Source organism: Nesoenas mayeri (assembly GCF_963082525.1).
Source record: "Nesoenas mayeri genome assembly, chromosome: 2".
Classification (NCBI taxonomy): domain Eukaryota; kingdom Metazoa; phylum Chordata; class Aves; order Columbiformes; family Columbidae; genus Nesoenas; species Nesoenas mayeri.
In genome coordinates, this window is record NC_137543.1 from 2,455,020 (window position 1) to 2,476,720 (window position 21,701).

General features: G+C 50.6%; 1 protein-coding gene across 1 annotated transcript; it reads right to left on the reverse strand.

Annotated features, from left to right (window-relative positions):
• Window positions 1-537: 537 nt before the first annotated feature.
• Window positions 538-16,969, reverse strand: LOC308038055 (ubiquitin carboxyl-terminal hydrolase CYLD-like). Its single transcript, XM_080340278.1, has 15 exons — window positions 16,881-16,969; window positions 14,104-14,569; window positions 13,739-14,020; window positions 13,447-13,516; window positions 12,488-12,708; window positions 11,903-12,056; window positions 9,421-9,559; window positions 8,708-8,818; window positions 7,360-7,451; window positions 6,300-6,366; window positions 4,857-4,989; window positions 4,475-4,583; window positions 4,185-4,303; window positions 1,397-1,616; window positions 538-768 (listed from the first exon to the last, which is right to left on the reverse strand). The coding sequence occupies exons 2-15, from the start codon at window positions 14,557-14,559 to the stop codon at window positions 584-586; spliced, it is 2,358 nt and encodes a 785-aa protein (XP_080196404.1). The 5' UTR covers window positions 14,560-14,569; window positions 16,881-16,969; the 3' UTR covers window positions 538-583.
• Window positions 16,970-21,701: the final 4,732 nt, after the last annotated feature.

Below are 21,701 nucleotides of genomic sequence, written 5' to 3' on the forward strand. Positions count from 1 at the left end.
AAAATGAGGGATGGTGGGTAAAAGTGCCACAGTATTAGAGCTGGGTCAAGGATGGAACCCAGACCGAGACCAAGAAAAAACATGGTCCTAACCCGTCTCTTAACCCCATCGGTGCAGCTCACACCTTTTTTTCCTCACTCCACAAGTCCACGCGATGATGTCTGACGTGGTTTTCTCGTCCTCTTCGCAAACGTGAGTAAAACCGCTCATGTTTTTGATCAGCTGCTGCTCCTCAGCTTTGGAAGGAAGGGTTGGCAGGGAAAAAAGGATGTCGGGGAGGACTCTGAGGTAGAGCAGAGAAGGAAGGTGGAAAGGGAAAGGTCGGAAATGAGAATGAATTTTGAGTGTAAATAATTCAGAGTCCAGGTCTGCGGAAGTACAAACTATCGCTCAATAAGGCCAGGTACAGGATTTAACAAAGCCAGAGAGGCCAATGCGGATAGTTTGATGATAACAAGACACTCAAAGAGGTAAGAAGAGGCAGAAGCACAAGCTCGGTGCACTCAGACTCCGGCTGCTTTTGCCAATGATGCTTGATCCGAGGTGACATTTCTGCCGTCTGGCTGCTCTGTGGGTGTTGGCGTCATTTGTAAAGCGCCATCTTCTTGCTCTGGTACATGTACATGTAGGCGTCGCAGAAGAGGCGCTTGGCCACCCCGTCCATGTCCCGCGGTTGCTCCAGGGCCAGCACAGCCAGCGGCGAGTCCAGATATTTGGCAACTTCGGGGCACAGTGTTACTGTGGGGATGTTGAAACCGTTTTCATCACCTAGACCCAAAAAAGAAGGCGAGAAGTCCAATTAAGGTCCCAACAGATGAGTGCTTAAAGCTGAAGCAGATGCCATCACACTCAAGAGTAACGTAGTGAGTTAAGTGAGAGATCTGGAAGTCAACAAAGGGGGAAAGGATGAGAGAGCGGTCCTCCCTGCATAATAGCTGGCTCAAAAAGTCCCTCGTTTGAACGCAGTGAGAGATGAAAGCACTAGGAGGAACTCACACGTTTGGTCTGGCCGTGCTCTTCTCTGGGGTCGACTTAAGCAGAAGAAAGAGCCTAAATTGTGAAGAAAAGCTGGAGCGAGCAGCACCTAAAAAATGAGCATTGCAGACACACAGCTGCCTACCACACAGCGCCCGGCTGTGATCAGGCTGGACATGAGGAAGGAATTGTTGCCCCTGAGGGTGGTGAGAGCCTGACCCAGGTTGCCCAGAGCGGTGGTGGATGAACCATCCCTGAGACATCCCAGGCCAGGCTGGACGGGGCTCTGAGCAACCTGAGCTGGTGAAGATGTCCCTGCTCATGGCCGGGGGAGCACTGGATGAGCTTTGAAGGTCCTTTCACACCCAAACTATTCTATGATTCCGCAATCAAAGCTCTGAGCCCACCACCACGTCCTCACCGTGCCTGTCAGCCATGCTGTCGAAGAACATCCAGTGTTCATTCTCTGGGCCATATTTCACGAAGGAGACGTAATGACTTGTCTCGATGCAGAGCACTGCGAAGAGCTCCATCTTCTCACGAGGGACCTGCTGGCTGCCCCGGGGGTTCCGGCTGTGAAATTCTTCTGGGACATGCAGCTTAGTTGGCTTGTGCGTTTTACGCCGGTAGTGGGAATGAACCTGAGGAGACATGACGAGGTGACACGGCTGAACTGAACCTGGCCTGCCAGAAAGAGGAGTTTGCAGGGGTCAGACCCCCGGTTTATTCCCCACTGATCTGTCTCCCATGTGGCCGATTCCTCCCTACGTGGCAGGGAATGGTGATCACAGAATCACAGAATCGACTGGGTTGGAAAAGACCTCAGAGATCATCAAGTCCAACCCTTGGTCCAACTCTAGTCTGTTTACTAGATCATGGCACTAAGTGCCATGTCCAACCTCACTTTAAATACCTCCAGGGCCGGTGAGTCCAGCACCTCCCTGGGCAGCCGTTCCAATGCCTGACCACTCTCTCTGTAAAGAATTTCTTCATAATATCCAGCCTAAATTTCCCCTGGCAGAGTTGAAGCCCATGGCCCCTTGTCCTATTGCTGACTGCCTGGGAGAAGAGACCAATCCCCACCTGGCTATAACTTCCCTTCAGATAGTTATAGAGAGTGATGAGGTCACCTCTGAGCGTCCTCTTCTCCAGACTAAACAAGCCCAGCTCCCTCAGCCTCTCCCCATAGGGCTTGTGTTCAAGTCCCTTCCCCAGCCTTGTTGCTCTTCTCTGGACCCGCTCCAGCACTTCAATCTCTTTCCTGAGCTGAGGGGCCCAGAACTGAACACAATACTCCAGGTGTGGCCTCCCCAGTGCAGAGCACAGGGGAAGGATCACTGCCCTTGTCCTGCTAACCACGCTATTTTTGATACAGGACAGGATCCCATTGGCCTTCTTGGCCACCTGGGCACACTGTTGGCTCATGTTGAGCTTCCTGTCAATTAGTACCCCCAGATCCCTTTCAGCCTGACTGCTCTCCAGCCACTCCATGCCCAGCCTGTAGCGCTGCAGGGTGTTGTTGTGACCGAAGTGCAGCACCCGGCACTTGGTCTTGTTGAACTTCATCCCATTGGAATCAGCCCACTTTTCCAGTCTATCCAGATCCCTCTGCAGAGCCCTCCTGCCTTCCAGCAGGTTGACACTCCCTCCCAACTTGGTGTCATCAGCAAATTTGCTGATGATGGTCTCAATCCCCTCATCTAAATCGTCAATAAAGATGTTAAACAGGACTGGACCCAACACTGACCCCTGGGGAACACCACTAGTGACTGGCCGCCAGCTGGATGCAGCCCCATTCACCAGCACTCTCTGGGCCCGGCCCTCCAGCCAGTTCTTGACCCAGCGTAGAGTGCACTTGTCCAAGCCATGAGCTACCAGCTTTTGCAGGAGTATATTATGGGAGACAGTGTCAAAGGCCTTGCTGAAGTCCAGATAGACCACATCCACGGCTTTCCCCTCATCCACCAGCTGAGTCACCTGATCATAAAAGGAGATCAGGTTGGTCAGACAGGACCTGCCCCTCCTAAACCCATGCTGGCTGAGTCTGATCCCTTGTCCATCCTGAAGGTGCTGGGTGATTCCATTCAGGATGATCTGCTCCATAACCCTGCCAGGCACCAAGGTCAGGCTGACAGGCCTGTAGTTACCAGGGTCAGCTTTGCAGCCCTTTTTGTGGACTGGGGTAACAGGCAGGCAGCAAGAAGCTGAGATGGGATTTTGTCACCCTCCAAGACCAGAGAGCTGCAGGAATGCTCCTGGTGGGCCAATGTGGAGGGTCCAGCGCTCAACCCCATGAGTGTTCCAGGCTTGGGGCTGGAAAGCTGCCTGGAGAAAAAGGACCTGGGGGTGTTGGTCAACAGGGGCTGAATATGAGCCAGTGTGTGCCCAGGTGGCCAAAAAGGCCACCAGCATCCTGGCTTGTGTCAGCACTAGTGTGGTCAGCAGGAGCAGGGCAGTGACCGTCACCCTGTGCTGGGCCCTGGTGAGGCCAAACCTCAAATCCTGGGGTCAGTTTTGGGCCCATTATGACAAGAAAGCCCTTGAGGTGCTGGAGCGAGTTCAGAGAAGGGAACGGAGCTGGTGAGGGGCTGGAGCACAAGTGTGATGGGAGCGGCTGAGGGACCTGGGGGGTTCATCTGGAGAACAGGAGCTGAGGGGAGACCTTCTGATCTCTGAACTGCCTGAAAGGAGCTTGGAGCCAGGGGAGGTCGGGCTCTGCTCCCCAGGAACAAGCGCCAGGAGCAGAGGAAACGGCCTCAAGTTGCACCAGGGGAGGTTGAGGTTGGATCTTGGGAACAATTTCTTCCCCAAAGGGCTGTGGGGCATTGGAACAGGCTGCCCAGGGCAGTGCTGGAGTCACCAGCCCTGGAGGGGTTGAACAGACACAGATATGAGGTTCTCAGGGACATGGGGCGGTGCCAGGGTTGGGGTAATGGTTGAACTCGATGATCTTAAAGGTCTTTTCCAACCTAAATGATTCTATGATCAGTCTGGGCAGGATCGGTGCTTATTTAGGCTCTAAGCAGAGTGTTCAGTAACTTGTGGTAATAACACTGCTTGGGTTGGGGTGGTGGGACTGATGCTCAGGAAAATGCCCCCCTGTGCCCAACCTGAGCAGCTGCAAGGGGGAAACGTGGGTATTTGGGGGGCGTTCAACGCACTGTCAGCCACCAAGGCAGATTTCACAAGCACCCAAAGAAACCGAATACCTGTGTGGAGCAGGAGCTGCAGAACTGCTTCAAGCCCTTAGCTGCAAACACTTTGTCTTTGAAACACTCCGAACACTCCAGGGTGGCAACGTTGCCGCACATGCAGCACTCCCTGGGACCTGCAGAGGAAAAAAGGGCGAGAGGATGAGTCTTCTCCAGATCTCGCCTCAAATCCAACTTGTCCTGCCCAACCTGGTGTTCAGAGAAGAATAACGACACCAAGATCCCACCTCACAACCCCAAGAGGTGAGACCTGTCGCTTGGTTGCTCACAGTCAGCCAACAACTCACTGTCAAGCAGCAGATCTGTGATATCCAGCTCCAAGGAAGGAATGATTTTGCTGAACATTTTATATTCCTTCCCAAAACGCGGCATTTGGATGATGAAGCAAGATGGGATCTGGGAAAAGAAAGGCAAACGAGTCACCTTGGTAGAAGAGACAAACCCCAGAGACTTTTCTCTCCAAATTGCTCATGGGAGTAAAGACTTCCTGCTCCACTTATCACAAGACACAGCAACAGGGAAAGCAAAAGTCACACTGAGATTCCCCAAAACCTCTCTTGTGTGGGTATTTCTTTGCTGTGTTGGATATAAGACACACTAGACCCACTGCAGACTCACAGGTGTGTTGGAGGAAGCGAAGAAGAGGCAGCAGAAGGTACCTGGGCTCACCTCCACTAGCTTGAGATCGGAGGAGAGGAAGGAGCGTTCCACCAACTGCTGCACGTCGGGAACCACCAGATCGTCCTGTTTGTCCATAAATATCTGGTAACAGTAACAGTCCTGCTCCTTCTGGCCTCCGGACCTGCAAGGAGTGGGCACGGGGCTGGTTTACGTGGTGTCACAAACATTTGAGCTCCCAGAGGACATAATGGTTTTGTCCTGCAAGAGCTTCTGGGCTGGAGGTGCCAAGGGCTGCTTGGTGTGACGCTGACACGAATCAGCATTTCCAGCCAGAAACACTAAATATGTGCCGTGAGAAGAGGAAACAAGGATTATCAGTGCTTAGAAGGAGTCTATAAGAAAGATGGGGACAGACTTTCTAGAAAGGCGTGTTATGACAGGACAAGGGGGGGTGGTTTTAAACTAAAGGAGGGGAGATTCAGGCTGGACATGAGGAAGAAGGTGATGAGAGCCTGGCCCAGGTTGGCCAGAGAGGTGGTGGATGAACCATCCCTGAGACATCCCAGGCCAGGCTGGACGGGGCTCTGAGCACCCTGAGCTGGTGACGATATCCCTGCTCATGGCACTGGATGTGCTTTAAAATTCCCTTCCAACCCAAACTATTCTATGATTCTATCCTTCAGTCTCATTATCCTTCCACAGCATCACATCCTGCTCCTATAAGCAAGACTCAATTTTAATGTAAATATTAAAAGACACTTCAATATTTTTTTTAATTAACTGCACTGTGGCACAATCAAACTCCTTCTCAGATGAAAAAAATCTATTTATAACTGCACACAGAAAAGCCACAGAGCAAAATTCGGTGCGTTGACGAGGTGAGTTATGTGCAGAACATCTCCCTACATCGCCGAGCCGGGAGAGAAAGGATTTCCTTGAAATGACCCTCTGCAGGGGAGCCGCAGCACAGAGTCATCTTTATGCTCAGCCTTTCCGAGTACTCCATGACCTACAGCTTGACTGACGTCTCCACAAAGGAGCGCAGAAAGCGAACAATCCCCTTTTATGCTCCCAAACAGCATGGTTATTTTTGGCTTCCGTCAGCCTCTCGTTCTCTTTGTAGAGCCCTGAAAAAACTGGGACTGTATCCATGGACTCTGCGGATTGAGAGGCTGCAGGACCTGAGCCAGCTCGACAGGCTGGACACATCCCAAACATACTCACAGGCTGTTAAAGAAGGACACGACGTTTCTCAAACCACTCCTGGCTCTCCCTAAGGTTTTAATCATCATTTTTCTGAAGGTGGCACCTTCAGGGAAAGTTTAGAAGTGTCTTTTCCTGGATGTGTCACCTGGGACAAGCAGACGGGAGCTGCGGACGATTCACCGAGTTGCGCCTCCAAAGCATCGATGAAAAGGTGCAAGTAACACCCGGTGATCGTGAGGTGGGTAAATAACGAGGAAATTGTATTTCTTCGATACAGACACTTACTGCAGTCTCAAGAGCGGCTCTATTCCCAGGATCTGATGCATGATAAGGTTGAGGAACTCCTCAGGATCTGGAAGGTGAGAGAAAAGCATGGATCACACCACAACGGGAACACTGTGTCGCCCCACGGCATCCAGGAGGCAAAAGCCGCTGGATAAACACAAGCCAGAATTGTGTGAAGCTGGAATCTTTTCCTCTGGGTAAGGGGAAAATTGGGGTAAAAGCAGAGAACGCTTGGTTAATGAATAAATCCTAGAGGGAGATATTGCACAAGCTGGGCCATCACAGCAACATTACCTCAGAGACCTTCACGGACAGTAATTACCAACACCAAAACATACAAATCTGGGATAACTACGGAAATTCAAGAAACTGAACAGTTAAACTATCCTCAGCTATATAAATATACGATAGTATAAAACACAAGTGCTGTTCACTGACAAAATACCTGATGGTTCTGGAAGAATCAATGCCATTTGTTTACTATGCAGGCACTCAGAGGTTGTTGCAGTGATATTAAACTGTTTTGGTGTTGTAAACTACTCAAGGTCACGCTGTGCACGGATGGGAACGTGGTCATTGCAACCTTAGAGCTGGGCTTCAGCTCTAAGTGTTTTCTGTCTTATTTAAACCAAGACTAGAGGCTTTGAGGAACCTAAAATAACTTACCGGAGCTTAAGCTGGTCTTGGCAAAATGTAAAATTAAGCAGGATTCTAGCAGGGGCATCAGGAGTGGATTTAGCAGGGTGTAAGTCAAAGTATAAAGGTCAAATTTGCCTTGTTTAAATTCTGTTCACACGGATCTTCCTCTCTCCCCTTAGCAACAGCTGCCACTGGCAATTCCCCCCTTTCCATCAGACTTCACGACAAGTTTCAGTCAAAAAGCTGAAGTTTGAAAAGCTAAAAGTATTTCACACGTGCGCTTTCACATAAAGGAACAACACAGCAGGGATATTAACGCACGTGCCTGGGAAAAGCGTATAATTAAGCTGTCAGCCCGATGCCGGGATGAGGTGGCGCAGAGCAAAGCAGCCGGGAAGGCCCTGGAGAGCGCGTTCGTTACCTTTCTCAGCGTTGGTAAAGCTGGAACACTGGCCCTTGTCTGTTAGCTGCTCCCTAAGGTGCATCACGCTTCTCGCCCTGACGAAGCCAGTCCTAGAAACAAAAAGTGGCTGTGGGTGATTCTATGATCTCTACAGTGTATTTATTAATAAATCAGTGAATGGTTTAGGTTGGGAGGGACCTTTAAAGATCATCTAGTCCCACCCCTGCCGTGAGCAGGGACATCTTTACCAGCTCAGGTTGCTCAGAACCCCGTCCAGCCTGGCCTGGGATGTCTCCAGGGATGGTTCATCCACCACCTCTCTGGCCAACCTGGGCCAGTGTTTTATTACCCTCAACATAAAACATTTTTTCCTTATGCCCAACATAAACCTGCCCTCTTTCAGTTTAAAACCATTACTCTTTCTCCTGTCACTACAGGCCTTGGTAAAATCTCTTTTCATCGTTCTTATCAACCCCTTTTAAATACTGAAAGGCTGAAATAAGGTCTCCCCGGAGATTCTCCAGCCTGAACCCCCAGCTCTCTCAGCCTTTCTCCCCAGAGCTGTTCAGCCCTCGGCCCATTCCCGTGTCCCTCCTCTGTCCCGCTCCAACAGCTCCATGTCTGGCTGGTGCTGGGACCTCAGAGCTGGACGCAGAGCTCAGGGGGCTCAGGACATGGGGGCACAGGGGCAGGATCCCCCCTCCACCTGCTGCTCACGCTGCTCTGAGTGCAGCCCAGGACACGGGTGGGTTCTGGGCTACAAGCGCACATTGCTGGGTCATGTCCAGCTTTTCATCTCCAAGTCTTTCTCTCAATCAAATCTCAGCATCACCGAACGCCCCAGCACTGCATTTCTGCAGCCAGTGCCAGGACAGTGGTCCTCAAGGAAGATGCTAATGTTTTATGTTCAAGCAGCTCTCATTCCTCTCTTCCACACCCCTCTAGGGAGGACGGGGAAAGAACCTGGTGTCTTTGGTGCAAATTCCAGAGAATTTAGCTCTCATGCCATGATCCAGCTTGTAACGCATCCTGCCTTTGGGACTACCTGCTGATAAAAGCGACGCCGTCGCTTCATCAGCTCCAGGATTCCTCCATTGAGTTGGTCTGAGTGTCAGGAATCCCCCTTTTTATCCTTTCACAGCTCACAAGGCTTCCTTGTGAGCAGGAGAGGCTCAGGGACCTGCAGTAGGAATCACAACAGCCTCACAGCTTGGGGATAAAACTGGAAGAAAAACCTGATATGAAGAAGGTTGGGATGTGGCCAAGAAGAGAAACTTTCCGGGTAACCCTTTCCCTCAGCGATAGACAGCAGAGAAGATACGAAGGCAGATGGATGACATCCAGAATTTCCACATATTACACTCACTTTCGGAGGGGATTAACGATCTCATTGCGCAGGATGCTCTGGACGTTCCTGTCGCACAGTGGGAAGGGTTTGAAGAGCATGGAGTCCAGTACGGACGTACAGGAGAAGAGGCTGTGAAAAAGAGAGAGTGTGGTGTAACTCTAAAGGGGTTCGCAGCAGGACTTAGAACCGACCGGTTGTGCCTGGTGAACAGTTGGTGGCTTTCATTTCCAGCAATCCACGCATGCAGTTACAGCGAGGTGAGTGACAGTGCATCTCCACAGTGAGATAAACCACATCTGTGTTAACAAACACGGGTGACACGCAAAGAAACGGCACACAGAGAAGGAAATCTCGTACTTCGCAACCAAAACTGCTCATGGGGGAGAACCACTGAGTCTTTTCCTCTCCGGACAGTGAAGCTGGGAACCTCCTGGGTGGTTTCTTTGAAATGTTTCCAGCCATTACCTCCAGTGACAAGATTCAGCGCGGTCCAAGTCCAGAGAACTATGATCTCTCACCGCCCTGCATGACAGACACATGGGTACCTTAGGTACTCTCGGGGGTCATTTCAGGGCCTGAGAACCTTCCAGATGAGGAAGGAGATCAAAAAAGCATCAACCACCACACAGCCCCTAAATTTTCAGCCAGCTTGGAATTCTAGGGAAGTGCTGCAATTTAGAGCTCTGTCCCAATTAAAAAAGCGCTTGTTTAATGAAACAGCACCTCCTTACCTGAACAGAGTTGCGTCCATATAGCAGGAATTGCAGTGGCCTTGGATCCCCTTCATGCGCCCTTGCAGAACACGCACTGCTGCTTCATTCCTGGGGGGAGGGAAACTGTCTGGAACCTGCGGAAGAACTTCTTGCCCTCCTGCAAGAGAAGCAAAAGAAATAATCTGTAGTTTCCCACCTCGTCTGGGTCAGCTCTGTCTTTCCCCGATGCCGCAGAGGTTCTGCTCTGCTCTGAAGTCGTCACCGCGCTCTTCCTGCGCCGCTCCTGCTGGGACCAAACCACGATGGGATGGAGATTTATCATCTCTTTAGTAAATCATCTACCGGAAACAGAGACAAAACCAAACAGTCTCTTTTTCAGCAGAGCCGTGTCCTAGCAATCCACACCACCTCTGCTGTCATTAGGCCAAGCCTAACTAAGACAAAAAGAGCTACGAACAAGCTGGTGCTGTGTTACAAGCTTAGGATCTCTCCGTTGAAGGACTTGCGACCCCAGTCGCAAGGGGACAAAGAGGCCTTTAACAGCCTCATCCCCTTGGCCTCTTGTCTCCTCAAGCTTCAAAGGTGGCTTTTTCAGCCTGGTCTTCTTTGGTTTCTTCAGCGTTCTCCCCTTGTGAGTCAACCCCCTCTCTTCAGTGTGTCCTTACGACACTTCTCCTTGTCCCTACTTGCAGTTTTTGGGCAGTCTCTATAGAAATCCCATCTTCTCGTTTATAGTTTCTAGTTCGCAGTGTCTTTGCTCCAGAGGAATTTCCTCCTGTTCCAAATCAAACTACCGACCCACACCTTCTTGTGATTGTCTTATCGTCACATCAAATTGATTTAATCATCTCTTCCTGTTCTTCCCCACACCTTCTTGTGAATGTCTTACCAAATTAAAATTGATTTAATTCTCTCTCTCTTTCCAAGCTCTCCCTTATTTCTCAGTCCCCAAGTGCAACACTGAGGCCTTATTTTTAGAGCCACTGCAAAATGTTGCCCTGTATTCTCAGAAGAATTTTGGCTGGGCGAGACCCTCAAGATCACTGAGTCCAATTCAATATTTAGTGCCCTAATCTACCTTATCCCTGTATTTAATTACTGACCATCTCTCACACTTGTGGGGCCATTTCCTATAAATACCATCAGGGCAACCTCAAAACTGTAATTTTTTGGAACACTCGAAGCAACTGAAGAATATTAAACCACTGATTAAGATGCCCCGCACGAGGCTTCTCCTTGTCCCACCGTGGCACCATCTCACCTCTCTGTGACAACCTTGAAGCGCTCCCCTCATCCCAATTAAGACAAAGAATGATGTTATGCCTTAAATGGGTTTTTTTTGATACTTTGGGAGAAAAGATAGGTGGCTGTGGAGGTAAACACCTTGTCTTTCCCAAGGTTTTGTGAAATGAAACATAGATTTTTAAGACAGAGGCAATTAAGTGTTGCTGTGATGGCCTTGTGGCCTAATTGGGATGATAGAAATGAACCACCTGTCAGACAATCACCAGAAGAAATCACAAACCAACAGCCAGCCCTGCCAAGCAAAACAGAATCACAGAATGGACTGGGTTGGAAAAGACCTCAGAGATCATCAAGTCCAACCCTTGGTCCAACTCCAGTCCATTGACTAGATCATGGCACTAAGTGCCATGTCCAATCTCAGTTGAAAAACCTCCAGGGCCAGTGAGTCCAGCACCTCCCTGGGCAGCCATTCCAATGCCTGACCACTCTCTCTGCAAAGAATTGCTTTCTAATCTCCAGCCTCAATTTCCCCTGGCAGAGTTGAAGCCCATGGCCCCTTGTCCTATTCCTGACTGCCTGGGAGAAGAGACCAATCCCCACCTGGCTAGAACTGCCCTTCAGGTAGTTCTAGAGAGTGCTGAGCTCACCTCTAAGCCTCCTCTTCTCCAGACTAAACAAGCCCAGCTTCCTCAGCCTCTCCCCATAGGGCTTGTGTTCAATCCCTTCCCCAGTCTTGTTGCTCTTCTCTGGACCCGCTCCAGCACTTCAATCTCTTTCCTGAGCAGAGGGGCCCAGAACTGAACACAATACTCCAGGTGTGGCCTCCCCAATGCAGAGCACAGGGGAAGGATCACTGCCCTTGTCCTGCCAACTACGCCGTTTTTGATACAGGACAGGATCCCATTGGCCTTCTTGGCCACCTGGGCACACTGTTGGCTCATGTTGAGCTTCCTGTCCATGAGTCCCCCCAGGTCCCTTCCAGCCACTTTGTGCCCAGCCTGGAGCGCTGCAGGGGGTTGTTGTGGCCAAAGCGCAGCACCCGCCACTTGGCCTTGTTGAACTTCACTCACTTCTGCTCAGTACTGTGAACTTCCCCTCATTTGAAGACCCAATTTCCAGAAGACTTTTGCTAATTAACACGAAGAGCGAACAGAAGAAGGAGACGAAGCGCCCGCCCCTATGTAAGTGAACTGGGTTATAAAACTCATCCCTAATCCCCCCTGGTGGGACAGGACGCTCTCCCCGGAGAATTTACCGTAATCCATGAGGCTCGGCGCACTCTGGTGCGAGCACTGGAAGCGAACGTCGGGCTGGCAGGACTGCAGCTTCACAAAGAGGCCGCGCTTCGGAGCGCAGTGGAAATAATACTTGCCCAGCCACTCGCCAGCAGTGACCCCTTTATCTTCATCCTGGGCATAAAAAGCGTTGAGGAATAACGTGAGTGAAGGATTTCCACGAATGAGGCGCAATCCCCCATTTAAGTGCCCGGTACAAGTTTAGTCCCATTTTGCTGGTTGTTTTTTCACTTATTTTGGTTCAATTTTGAACCTGTTGATGCTGCTTGTGGGATTTTGGATTATTCCATCCCATGTTCCAGTAACTTTGCTGGTGAAGAGAGCAAACCCACCGCAGTAATCACACCACAGACTCTCCTCCCCACTCTATGGGAAGGCAAGATTGTGTGTTCGCCCTCAGTGTTCACACTCTGACACATCGGAGGCCCAGGTGAAGCTGTGAGATCCGCAGCCACAAGCTGACGGTGTTCATAGAAAAGAGAAAAACCAAGATTTGCCCGTTCTGATTTACAATCTCACAGCAGGAAATATTTGTTGCTCCTTACCAGTTCGACTCCTGCCATTTTGTGAGGGATTTGGGGCAGGTAGCCCAACCAGCGGATGATTCCCGACACCTGATTTCCCTTGTCCAAGGTGATCTGGACCATGGAGTTCACCTCCAGCGATGAATTTCTACTCTCACACTCCTTGCCGCTCTCACTTATATCTCGTTTCATTTGGTTCGGGTGTCCCAAGCCCATGTCGGACTCGAACGCTGAAAATAAACCTAGTGGGTAAGACAAAATATCAGGTGAGGTAGGAAATCAACGCCTAACAACAGACATTTCTGGATCTCACCTAATACCAGGTTTATTTTGAAATTATAGACCATACAGACAAGCTCAAAGCTGAGCACCATGGACACAAGGTGTAATTTTCAGGATGTATTTCAGTGATATATATGACCAAGCTGGTCTAACAGGCTGAGCCAGGATGATCCTGCTCCTTGTTTCTCTGCTCGAGGCCGCACCTGGAGCTAATCCAGCCCCTCACAGAACCATTTCAACCTCCTAAAAACACAGCAGGGGCTTATTACCAATTTATTTTTGCCTTTAGTGAGATGAATCAACTCAATGAAAAGTCTTGATGGCAACAGAGAGATTCCACTAATTTCTTGTCATGTCCAGTGCCTCAAACCATCATCGCTGCCATCTGTGCCTTTCTGAATTTGTCTGCACCAGGATGAAGCCATTTCTACAGTTAATTAAAGACTTTTTAATTGAGCGGTGCCTTCTCCCCTAGGAAATACTTCTGCTCTGCAATCAGCCTCTCTTTTCATCCCCCTGATAAATGGGGACACTCAGCTTTAGTTGCCTAACGCAAAGAGTTCTGTCCAGAACTTGAGACTTTCCTGCCTCCTGATCAACTAAGTCAGGACTAGTTGAAGCTTCGGTTGGATTTTCAGCTCCTCAGTGCCCTCCAGAGAAGAAATAAATGTGGGTGGACACATCTGGCGATAACTTACTTTGCAAACTTTCCTTCACAACAGAGTCCATCGGGATTTCTCTGAAAATGTCGGTTGTTCCTTCTTCTTCCTGAAAGAAGAGACCAAAAAAATCTATCAGGTTGGAAAACCAAGAGCAGTTGGTTATTAAAATTGACATTTTTAGAGCAGAACCACTACAGTGTACCCCGGCGTACCTGGAATACAAACTAATTTTTCAATTTTGGACATTCCTTCTTATTCCTGTCCCATCTTCATATAGTTTTTAAAAAAGCCTCTAAAAATCAAGAAAAGGCAACAAAATTGCTCTTACCGGACAAACTTTAACGAACCATTGGGTTCCCTCCCTGTAAACGGCCATCGCGATTCCTTTTGTGAGGACGTCGTCCACATAGAAACTAACTGCATCTCCCACTTTCACGGGAACCTCCTCCTCCACATCCGCTTTCAGCTTCTGTTTCATGAAATCATCGTCCGGCACCGGACTAAACTGGACTCTGCTAAACGGCAGGAAGACCCCGCAGTTCCGCTTACACTTGAAATACTCAACGCCGTGATAAGACCCATCGCTGCGCCCTCTGTTTTCACCCTCGCCCTGAAAACACGCAAGAAAGGCATGTTATGCAACAAAATACAAGAGAAAATAAGCAGTCAACTTGGTTTTTTTGCCCGTTTTACCTGTAACTCCACTCCGAAGAAGAACGGAGACAAGCTGGCCGCGGTGTTTTTGTAAACGCTCCCGATGTAGCGGATGACGCCGGGTAAATGCTGCCGGTCAACCTCCACCATCACCTTTTGGCCCGGCGCGGCGCGCAGAGCCGCCTCAAGACTCAGCCTCTCCAAGAAATAATTCAAGCGCTCATCGTGGCTCCCGACGGCCAGGAGGAAAACCACCGCCTCCTCACGCACGGGCTGCAGGATTTCCACGTTGATCGTGACGGTGGAGCCGTCGTCCAGCATGATGACTTTTAAGAAGCAAGCCGGGGGCCCATCGTCGGGGAAGTTGCGCAGGTAACTCCTCTCGCTGCAGAAACACATGTTCCCAGCTTGGAAATACTTGCTGCCGTAAGCGCAATCCTCCGTCAGGATGTAATAGCAGTTGTCGTCCCCCGTCGAGGGCGAGTGGTTGGTCATCGTCGCTTGCCTGAGAAAGGAAAGAGTCACGGCGGTGAAGATCCACGCGTGATAGTGCTGGATCTCCAAAAACAATTCAGGTTGGGTGAGGCCCTGAGCCCGACGCTGCGCTTGTCAAAGCCTCCCCTGGTCCCTTGTTCAGGGTTTGATCAGCCTCGTGGTGGTATTTCCCACCTTCCTGCTTGTTGCCGGTGCCTCCTGCCACCCCACTGCGCGTCTGCGGGATGATTCCAGCTCTGTCTTCTCTCCTAAACCCTCCCAGACGTCACCCAGAGCAGCAGCTCGTCCATCCTGTTCCCTGCGACACCCAACGGCGTCATTAAATTCCGCCTCCGGCTTTGGCTTCGCGCTTACGAGCCAAGCGAAGGTTGAATTCTGCCTTGAAAATATTCCCTAAAAAAGGAATTTCAGGCTGCAACGAGAGCTCCTCGACGTGGAGTTAAAACCCAAAGAACACGCTGAGGCACCAAAGGGCGCCAGCTTTCAAAATATATTAAAATAAATTCAAATATCTGGAATCAGAAGCGCGTTTTTGTGCTTGTTTTCTAGATAAATCCAGTTAACTTCTGGTTAAATTCGATTAGTTAAATTCAACTAAATTCTAGTGAAATTCGGTTCACTTCGAGCTCAATTCTAGTTAAATTCAATTAAATTATAGCTAAGCTCTAATTAAATTCTAGTTGAATTCCAGTTGAACTCCAGTTGAATCCGAGTTAAACTCCAGTTGAATCCGAGTTAAACTCCAGTTGAATCCGAGTTAAACTCCAGTTGAATCCGAGTTAAACTCCAGTTGAATTCCAGCTAAGTTTTAGCTAAACTCAGTTAGTTAAATTCTAGTTAAATTCAGCTAACTTCTAGTTAAGTTCAGGTAAAGTCTAGTTAAATTCTAACTTAATTCAGTTAACTTCTAGTTATCTTCTAGCTAAATTCTAGCTAAATTCAGTTAGCGTCTAGTTAAATTCAGTTAGCGTCTAGTTAAGTCCTCATTAAATTCAGTTAGTTAAATGCTTGTTAACTTCTAGTTAACTGTAGCTAAATTCCATATAAATTCTAGTTAAATTCTAGATAAATTCAGTTAACTTCTGGTTAAATCCAGTTCACTTCTAGATAGATTCAGCTAATTAAATTCTAGTTAAATTCGTCTAAGTTCCAGTCAAATTCAGTAACACCCTAGCTAAACTCACCCCCAGCTAAACTCACCCCCAGCTAAACTCACCCCCAGCTAAACTCACCCCCAGCTAAACTCACCCCCAGCTAAACTCACCCCCAGCTAAACTCACCCCCAGCTAAACTCACCCCCAGCTAAACTCACCCCCAGCTAAAACTCAACCCCAGCTAAAACTCACCCCTAGCTAAACTCAACCCCAGCTAAAACTCAACCCCAGCTAAACTCAACCCCAGCTAAACTCAACCCCAGCTAAACTCAACCCCAGCTAAACTCAACCCCAGCTAAACTCAACCCCAGCTAAACTCAACCCCAGCTAAACTCAACCCCAGCTAAACTCAACCCCAGCTAAACTCAACCCCAGCTAAACTCAACCCCAGCTAAACTCAACCCCAGCTAAACTCAACCCCAGCTAAACTCAACCCCAGCTAAACTCAACCCCAGCTAAACTCAACCCCAGCTAAACTCAACCCCAGCTAAACTCAACCCCAGCTAAACTCAACCCCAGCTAAACTCAACCCCAGCTAAACTCAAGCCCAGCTAAACTCAAGCCCAGCTAAACTCAAGCCCAGCTAAACTCAAGCCCAGCTAAACTCAAGCCCAGCTAAACTCAAGCCCAGCTAAACTCACCCCTAGCTAAAACTCAAGCCCAGCTAAACTCAAGCCCAGCTAAACTCAAGCCCAGCTAAACTCAAGCCCAGCTAAACTCAACCCCAGCTAAACTCAACCCCAGCTAAACTCAACCCCAGCTAAACTCAACCCCAGCTAAACTCAACCCCAGCTAAACTCACCCCTAGCTAAAACTCAAGCCCAGCTAAACTCAAGCCCAGCTAAACTCAAGCCCAGCTAAACTCAACCCCAGCTAAACTCAACCCCAGCTAAACTCAACCCCAGCTAAACTCAACCCCAGCTAAACTCAACCCCAGCTAAACTCCCATTAACTTTTCACACAACTTCCCCCTCCCCATCTCACTTCTGACGCGACTACGACTCAGAATTTTCATCCCACCGTCCCAAAAGGGGCGAACGTAGAAACTTCTCCCTGCAGTTGACCCTAGAGAAAAGTAAGAGCCGTGCCTGTTTCTACACCATGGAGGAAATAAAGAAGTTTAAAATTAAATGTCACTGCCACGGGCTGATGGGTAAAATGTCTTACAAGTTGCGAGCGGGGGGAGGAGGAATCGAGCAGCTCAGTCCTTTTATTTCCCTTATTTTCCATCCAAGGGAACTCGCCGCCGCCGTTTTGTGACTCTGCTGGCTTGAAATTCTGTGATTTGTTAAATAATAGAGTTAAACAATAATATTCTGTGTCCCTCCAACCCCCATTCAATCTAAGACCTCAGTTTTATTTCACTTTTTATTTAAAGTTCTCTCACTAAAAGGAATATAATACCCCCCCCTCCCCGTGCTTTGAATGCTGCCAAAAGAAAACCAGAATAAACCATTTTTGTCATAAAAAGCCAAGAATAAACCACTTGCCTCAACAAAAACAAGAATCCACTGGTTTCCTCGTTAAAAATACCCCAAGAATCAACTGGTTTCCTCACTAAAAATACCCCAAGAATCCACTGGTTTCCTCATTAAAAACACCCCAAGAATCCACTGGTTTCCTCATTAAAAACACCCCAAGAATCCACTGGTTTCCTCATTAAAAACACCCCAAGAATCCACTGGTTTCCTCATTAAAAACACCCCAAGAATCAACTGGTTTCCTCACTAAAAACACCCCAAGAATCAACTGGTTTCCTCACTAAAAACACCCCAAGAATCAACTGGTTTCCTCACTAAAAATACCCCAAGAATCCACTGGTTTCCTCATTAAAAACACGCCAAGAATCAACTGGTTTCCTCATTAAAAACACCCCAAGAATCCACTGGTTTCCACATTAAAAATACCCCAAGAATCAACTGGTTTCCTCATTAAAAACACCCCAAGAATCCACTGGTTTCCTCATTAAAAACACGCCAAGAATCAACTGGTTTTCTCACTAAAAATACCCCAAGAATCAACTGGTTTCCTCACTAAAAATACCCCAAGAATCAACTGGTTTCCTCATTAAAAACACCCCAAGAATCCACTGGTTTCCACATTAAAAATACCCCAAGAATCAACTGGTTTCCTCATTAAAAATACCCCAAGAATCAACTGGTTTCCTCATCAAAACAAAAAATAAAACTATTTTTCTCATCAAAACAAAAAAAAAAAACGTTTTTCTGATCAAAACCAAGAATAAACCATCTCTTTAATACCAAAATATGAACGATTTCCTCTCAGGTTGACAGAAATACAAGCACATCCAGAGCAATGGGCGACAGTTGGGGGTTGTAGTGTTTCAAACGAGGTCGAAACGTGATGGATCAGGGTGAGGGGAACTTGGAAAGCGACAGATAATTAAAAATAAAGGGGAATTAAAGCAGTAAATTGAGGTTCCCTCCCCCGTTCTCACCGTCTCCGGCCGCCCCGGCTCTTCCGCCTCAGGGGCCGCTACCACAGAGCCGCGGGGGGAGCGCGGCGCAGAGCGGCGCCGCCACACGCCGGCGCTTCCGGCACCACCCGCTGCCGCCGGCTGCCAGCCAATGGGGAAAGGCCGGGGTGAGGGAAGGAGCCAATGAAGGGGAGAGGGTGGGACTTGCGGCCGCGCTGCCCCGCCCCCTGCTGGGCCGTAAGGGGGCGCGGGGGTTTCCCTGTGAGCCATGGGGAAGTGTCACCATGGAGCTGCCGCCCGTGTCCCCAGAGTCGTGTGCCCCAGTGTGTCCATAGCCTTGTGTCCCCATGGCCCAAGGTCCGCATAACTCTATGTCACATGTCCCCATGGTGCTGTGTCCCGTGTTCCCAAAGCTCTTTGTCCCCATGTCCCAGTGTCCCCATAACCCTGTGTCCCCGTAGCCATGTGTCCCCATGACCCTGTGTCCTTGTGCCCCTGTGTCCCCATAGTCCTTTGTCCCCATGGCCTAGTGTCCCCATAGCCATGTGTCCCCTGTCCCCATGGTGCTGTGTCCTGTGTCCCCATAACCTTGTGTCCCCATGGCCCAGTGTCCCTGTGCCCTGTGTCCCCTGTCCCCATGGTGCTGTGTCACATGTCCCCATAGTCCTGTGTACCCAGAGAACTTTGTCCTCAGAGCCCTGTGTCCCCATGTCTCCATAGCTCTGTGTCCCTATGGCCTGTGTCCCTGTGTCCTTTCACCCTTTGTCCCATGTCCCCATAGCCCTGTGTCCCCAGAACCCTGTGTTCCTATGACCCCATGTCCCTATAGCCCTGTGTCCCCAGAGCTCTGTGTCCCTGGGCCCTCATGTCCCCAAAGCCCTGCATCACTGTGCCCTTTGTCCCATGTCCCCATAGTCCCGTCCCCCTGTGTCCCCACAGCACTGTGTCCTCATAGTCCTGTGTCCTCATAGCCCTGTGTCCCTGTGTCCCAATAAGTGTCCCCATAGTCCTCTGTCTGACCTCCCCATGGCCCTCTATCCTCGTGGCACCATGGCCCTGTGTCCCATGTCCCCATAGCCCTGTGTCCCCAGAGCTCTGTCCCCCCATATCGCAGTGTCCCCATAGCCCTGTGTCCCATGTCTCCATAGCCCTGTGTCCTCATGGCACAATGTCCCCATGGCCCTGTGTCCCCATAGCCCTGTGTCCTTGTGTCCCCATAGCCATGTGACCCCATGGCCCAGTGACCCTGCATCCCCATAGCTGTGTCCCCCCATGACACTGTGTCCTATGTGCCCACAGCCCTGTGTCCCCAGACCCCCCTGTCCCAATGGGCCTGTGTCCCATGTCCACACAGCCCTGTGTCCCCAGAGCCCTGTGTCCCCATATCGCAGTGTCCCCATAGCCTTGTGTCCCATGGCCCTGTGTCCCATGTCTCCATAGCCCTGTGTCCCCATGGCCCTGTGTCCCATGTCTCCATAGCCCTATGTCCTCATGGCACAATGTCCCCATGGCCCTGTGTCCCATGTTGCTGTGGCCCTATGTCCCCATGGCCCTGTGTCCTTGTGTCCCCATAGCCATGTCCCCCTCGAGCTCTATGTCCCTGTGTCCTATCACCCTTTGTCCCATGTCCACACAGCCCTGTGTCCCCAGAGCCCTGTGTTCCTATGACCCCATGTCCCTATAGCCCTGTGTCCCCAGAGCTCTGTGTCCCTGGGCCCCCATGTCCCCAAAGCCCTGCATCTCTGTGCCCTTTGTCCCATGTCCCCATAGTCCTGTCCCACTGTGTCCCCACAGCACTGTGTCCTCATAATCCTGTGTCCTCATAGCCCTGTGTCCCAATAAGTGTCCCCATAGTCCTCTGACGTCCCCATGGCCCTCTGTTCTTGTGGCACCATGGCCCTGTGTCCCATGTCCCCATAGCCCTGTGTCCCCAGAGCTCTGTCCCCCCATATCGCAGTGTCCCCATAGCCTTGTGTCCCATGGCCCCATGGCCCTGTGTCCCATGTCTCCATAGCCCTGTGTCCCCATGGCCCTGTGTCCCATGTCTCCATAGCCCTGTGTCCTCATGGCACAATGTCCCCATGGCCCTGTGTCCCATGTTGTTGTGTCCTTGTGTCCCCATAGCCCTGTGTCCTTGTGCCCCCATAGCCATGTGTCCCCATGGCCCAATGACCCTGCATCCCCATAGCTGTGTGTCCCCATGACACTGTGCCCCATGTCCCCACAGCCCTGTGTCTCCAGACCCCCCCGTCCCAATGGGCCTGTGTCCCATGTCCCCATAGCCATGCATCCCCACCATGCTGTGTCTTGCATCCTCACAATGCTGTGTCCACTGTCCCTGTGTCCCACTGTCCCTCTGCCTCCTAGCTCGTGTCCCCTAGCCCCTGGTCCTGTGGCCTTGTGCCCTGTCCCATGGCCTATGTCCCTTGTCCCCTCCCTGCCCACCGCAGCACACACATCCCAGCCCAAAACCACACACCGCCTGGGTGTCTCCACCATCACTGGGACACGTCACAGGGACAAGGGTGACACCCTTTGCTCAGGGGTCCTTGACCACCAAGCTGCTGCCCTGGGGACATCACCCACTCCAGGGTCGTCAGTGGTGGGGACAGAGAAGGGTGGGGACCAGATCGCAGCGCCAGGATATAAATATTGGCTAAATAGATTTATTTTCATACAAAGAATACACAGATCCCTCCCCGCCAGGACACCCCGACCCCGGGGGACACCCCGAGATGTCCCCAGCCACCCTCCTGCCAGGCACCACCTCCATTCCCAGGGTTTGGTGCTGATGTTGGTGTCACCTTGGTGGCATCCTTGTCCCCGTCCTGGGGCCACCTTGGTGCCAGCATCTTGGGACACCCCATCACCAGCCATGGGGCACCCCCAGACTTGATCCCCTGCTCCCTTGTGCCCATCCCGGGGACATCTCTGGACATTTTGGGGTGTCCCCACCCTCCGTGCCCTAATACTGTGGCTGGTACAGACCCGTCCCCCCCCCGCTCCCCGCTGTATGTACACGCTGGATAAAATAAGAAAATACAGGTATTTATAGTATGGGGGGGTGCAAAATGCCTCCCTCCCCAAATTGTCCCCTGTGTCCCCATCGTGATGGCTCATTGCCAGCCAGTCCTGTCCCCTGTCCCCAACTGGGAGGTGGCAGGAGGGGGTTGGCTTGTCCTGCCCCATCCTGGGTTGGTTGGATACTGGGAGACTTTTCCTGTGCCTCAGTTTCCCTATCGGTTATGAGGCTCATTGACCCCCCCTGCATGGGGTGGTGGGACACGGAGGACATGGATTGAAGAGGAGCTGTGGTGGCCACCCCACAGGGACAGGGACATGGCCATCAGCCCCAGGGGACATGGGATGAAGCTGGAGGTGCCTGAGGATTTACATCAGAGCATCCCACCTCCTGCTTCACCCCAGTGAAGAAATGTCACAGGCAGAGCTACCTGAGGTCCCCTTTTGTCCCCAAATTTGTCACATCGCTATCGTCCAGCCTTGGGCTAGGGAGAGTGTCCGGATTTGGCCACCCCCTTTCCAGCAGGAGA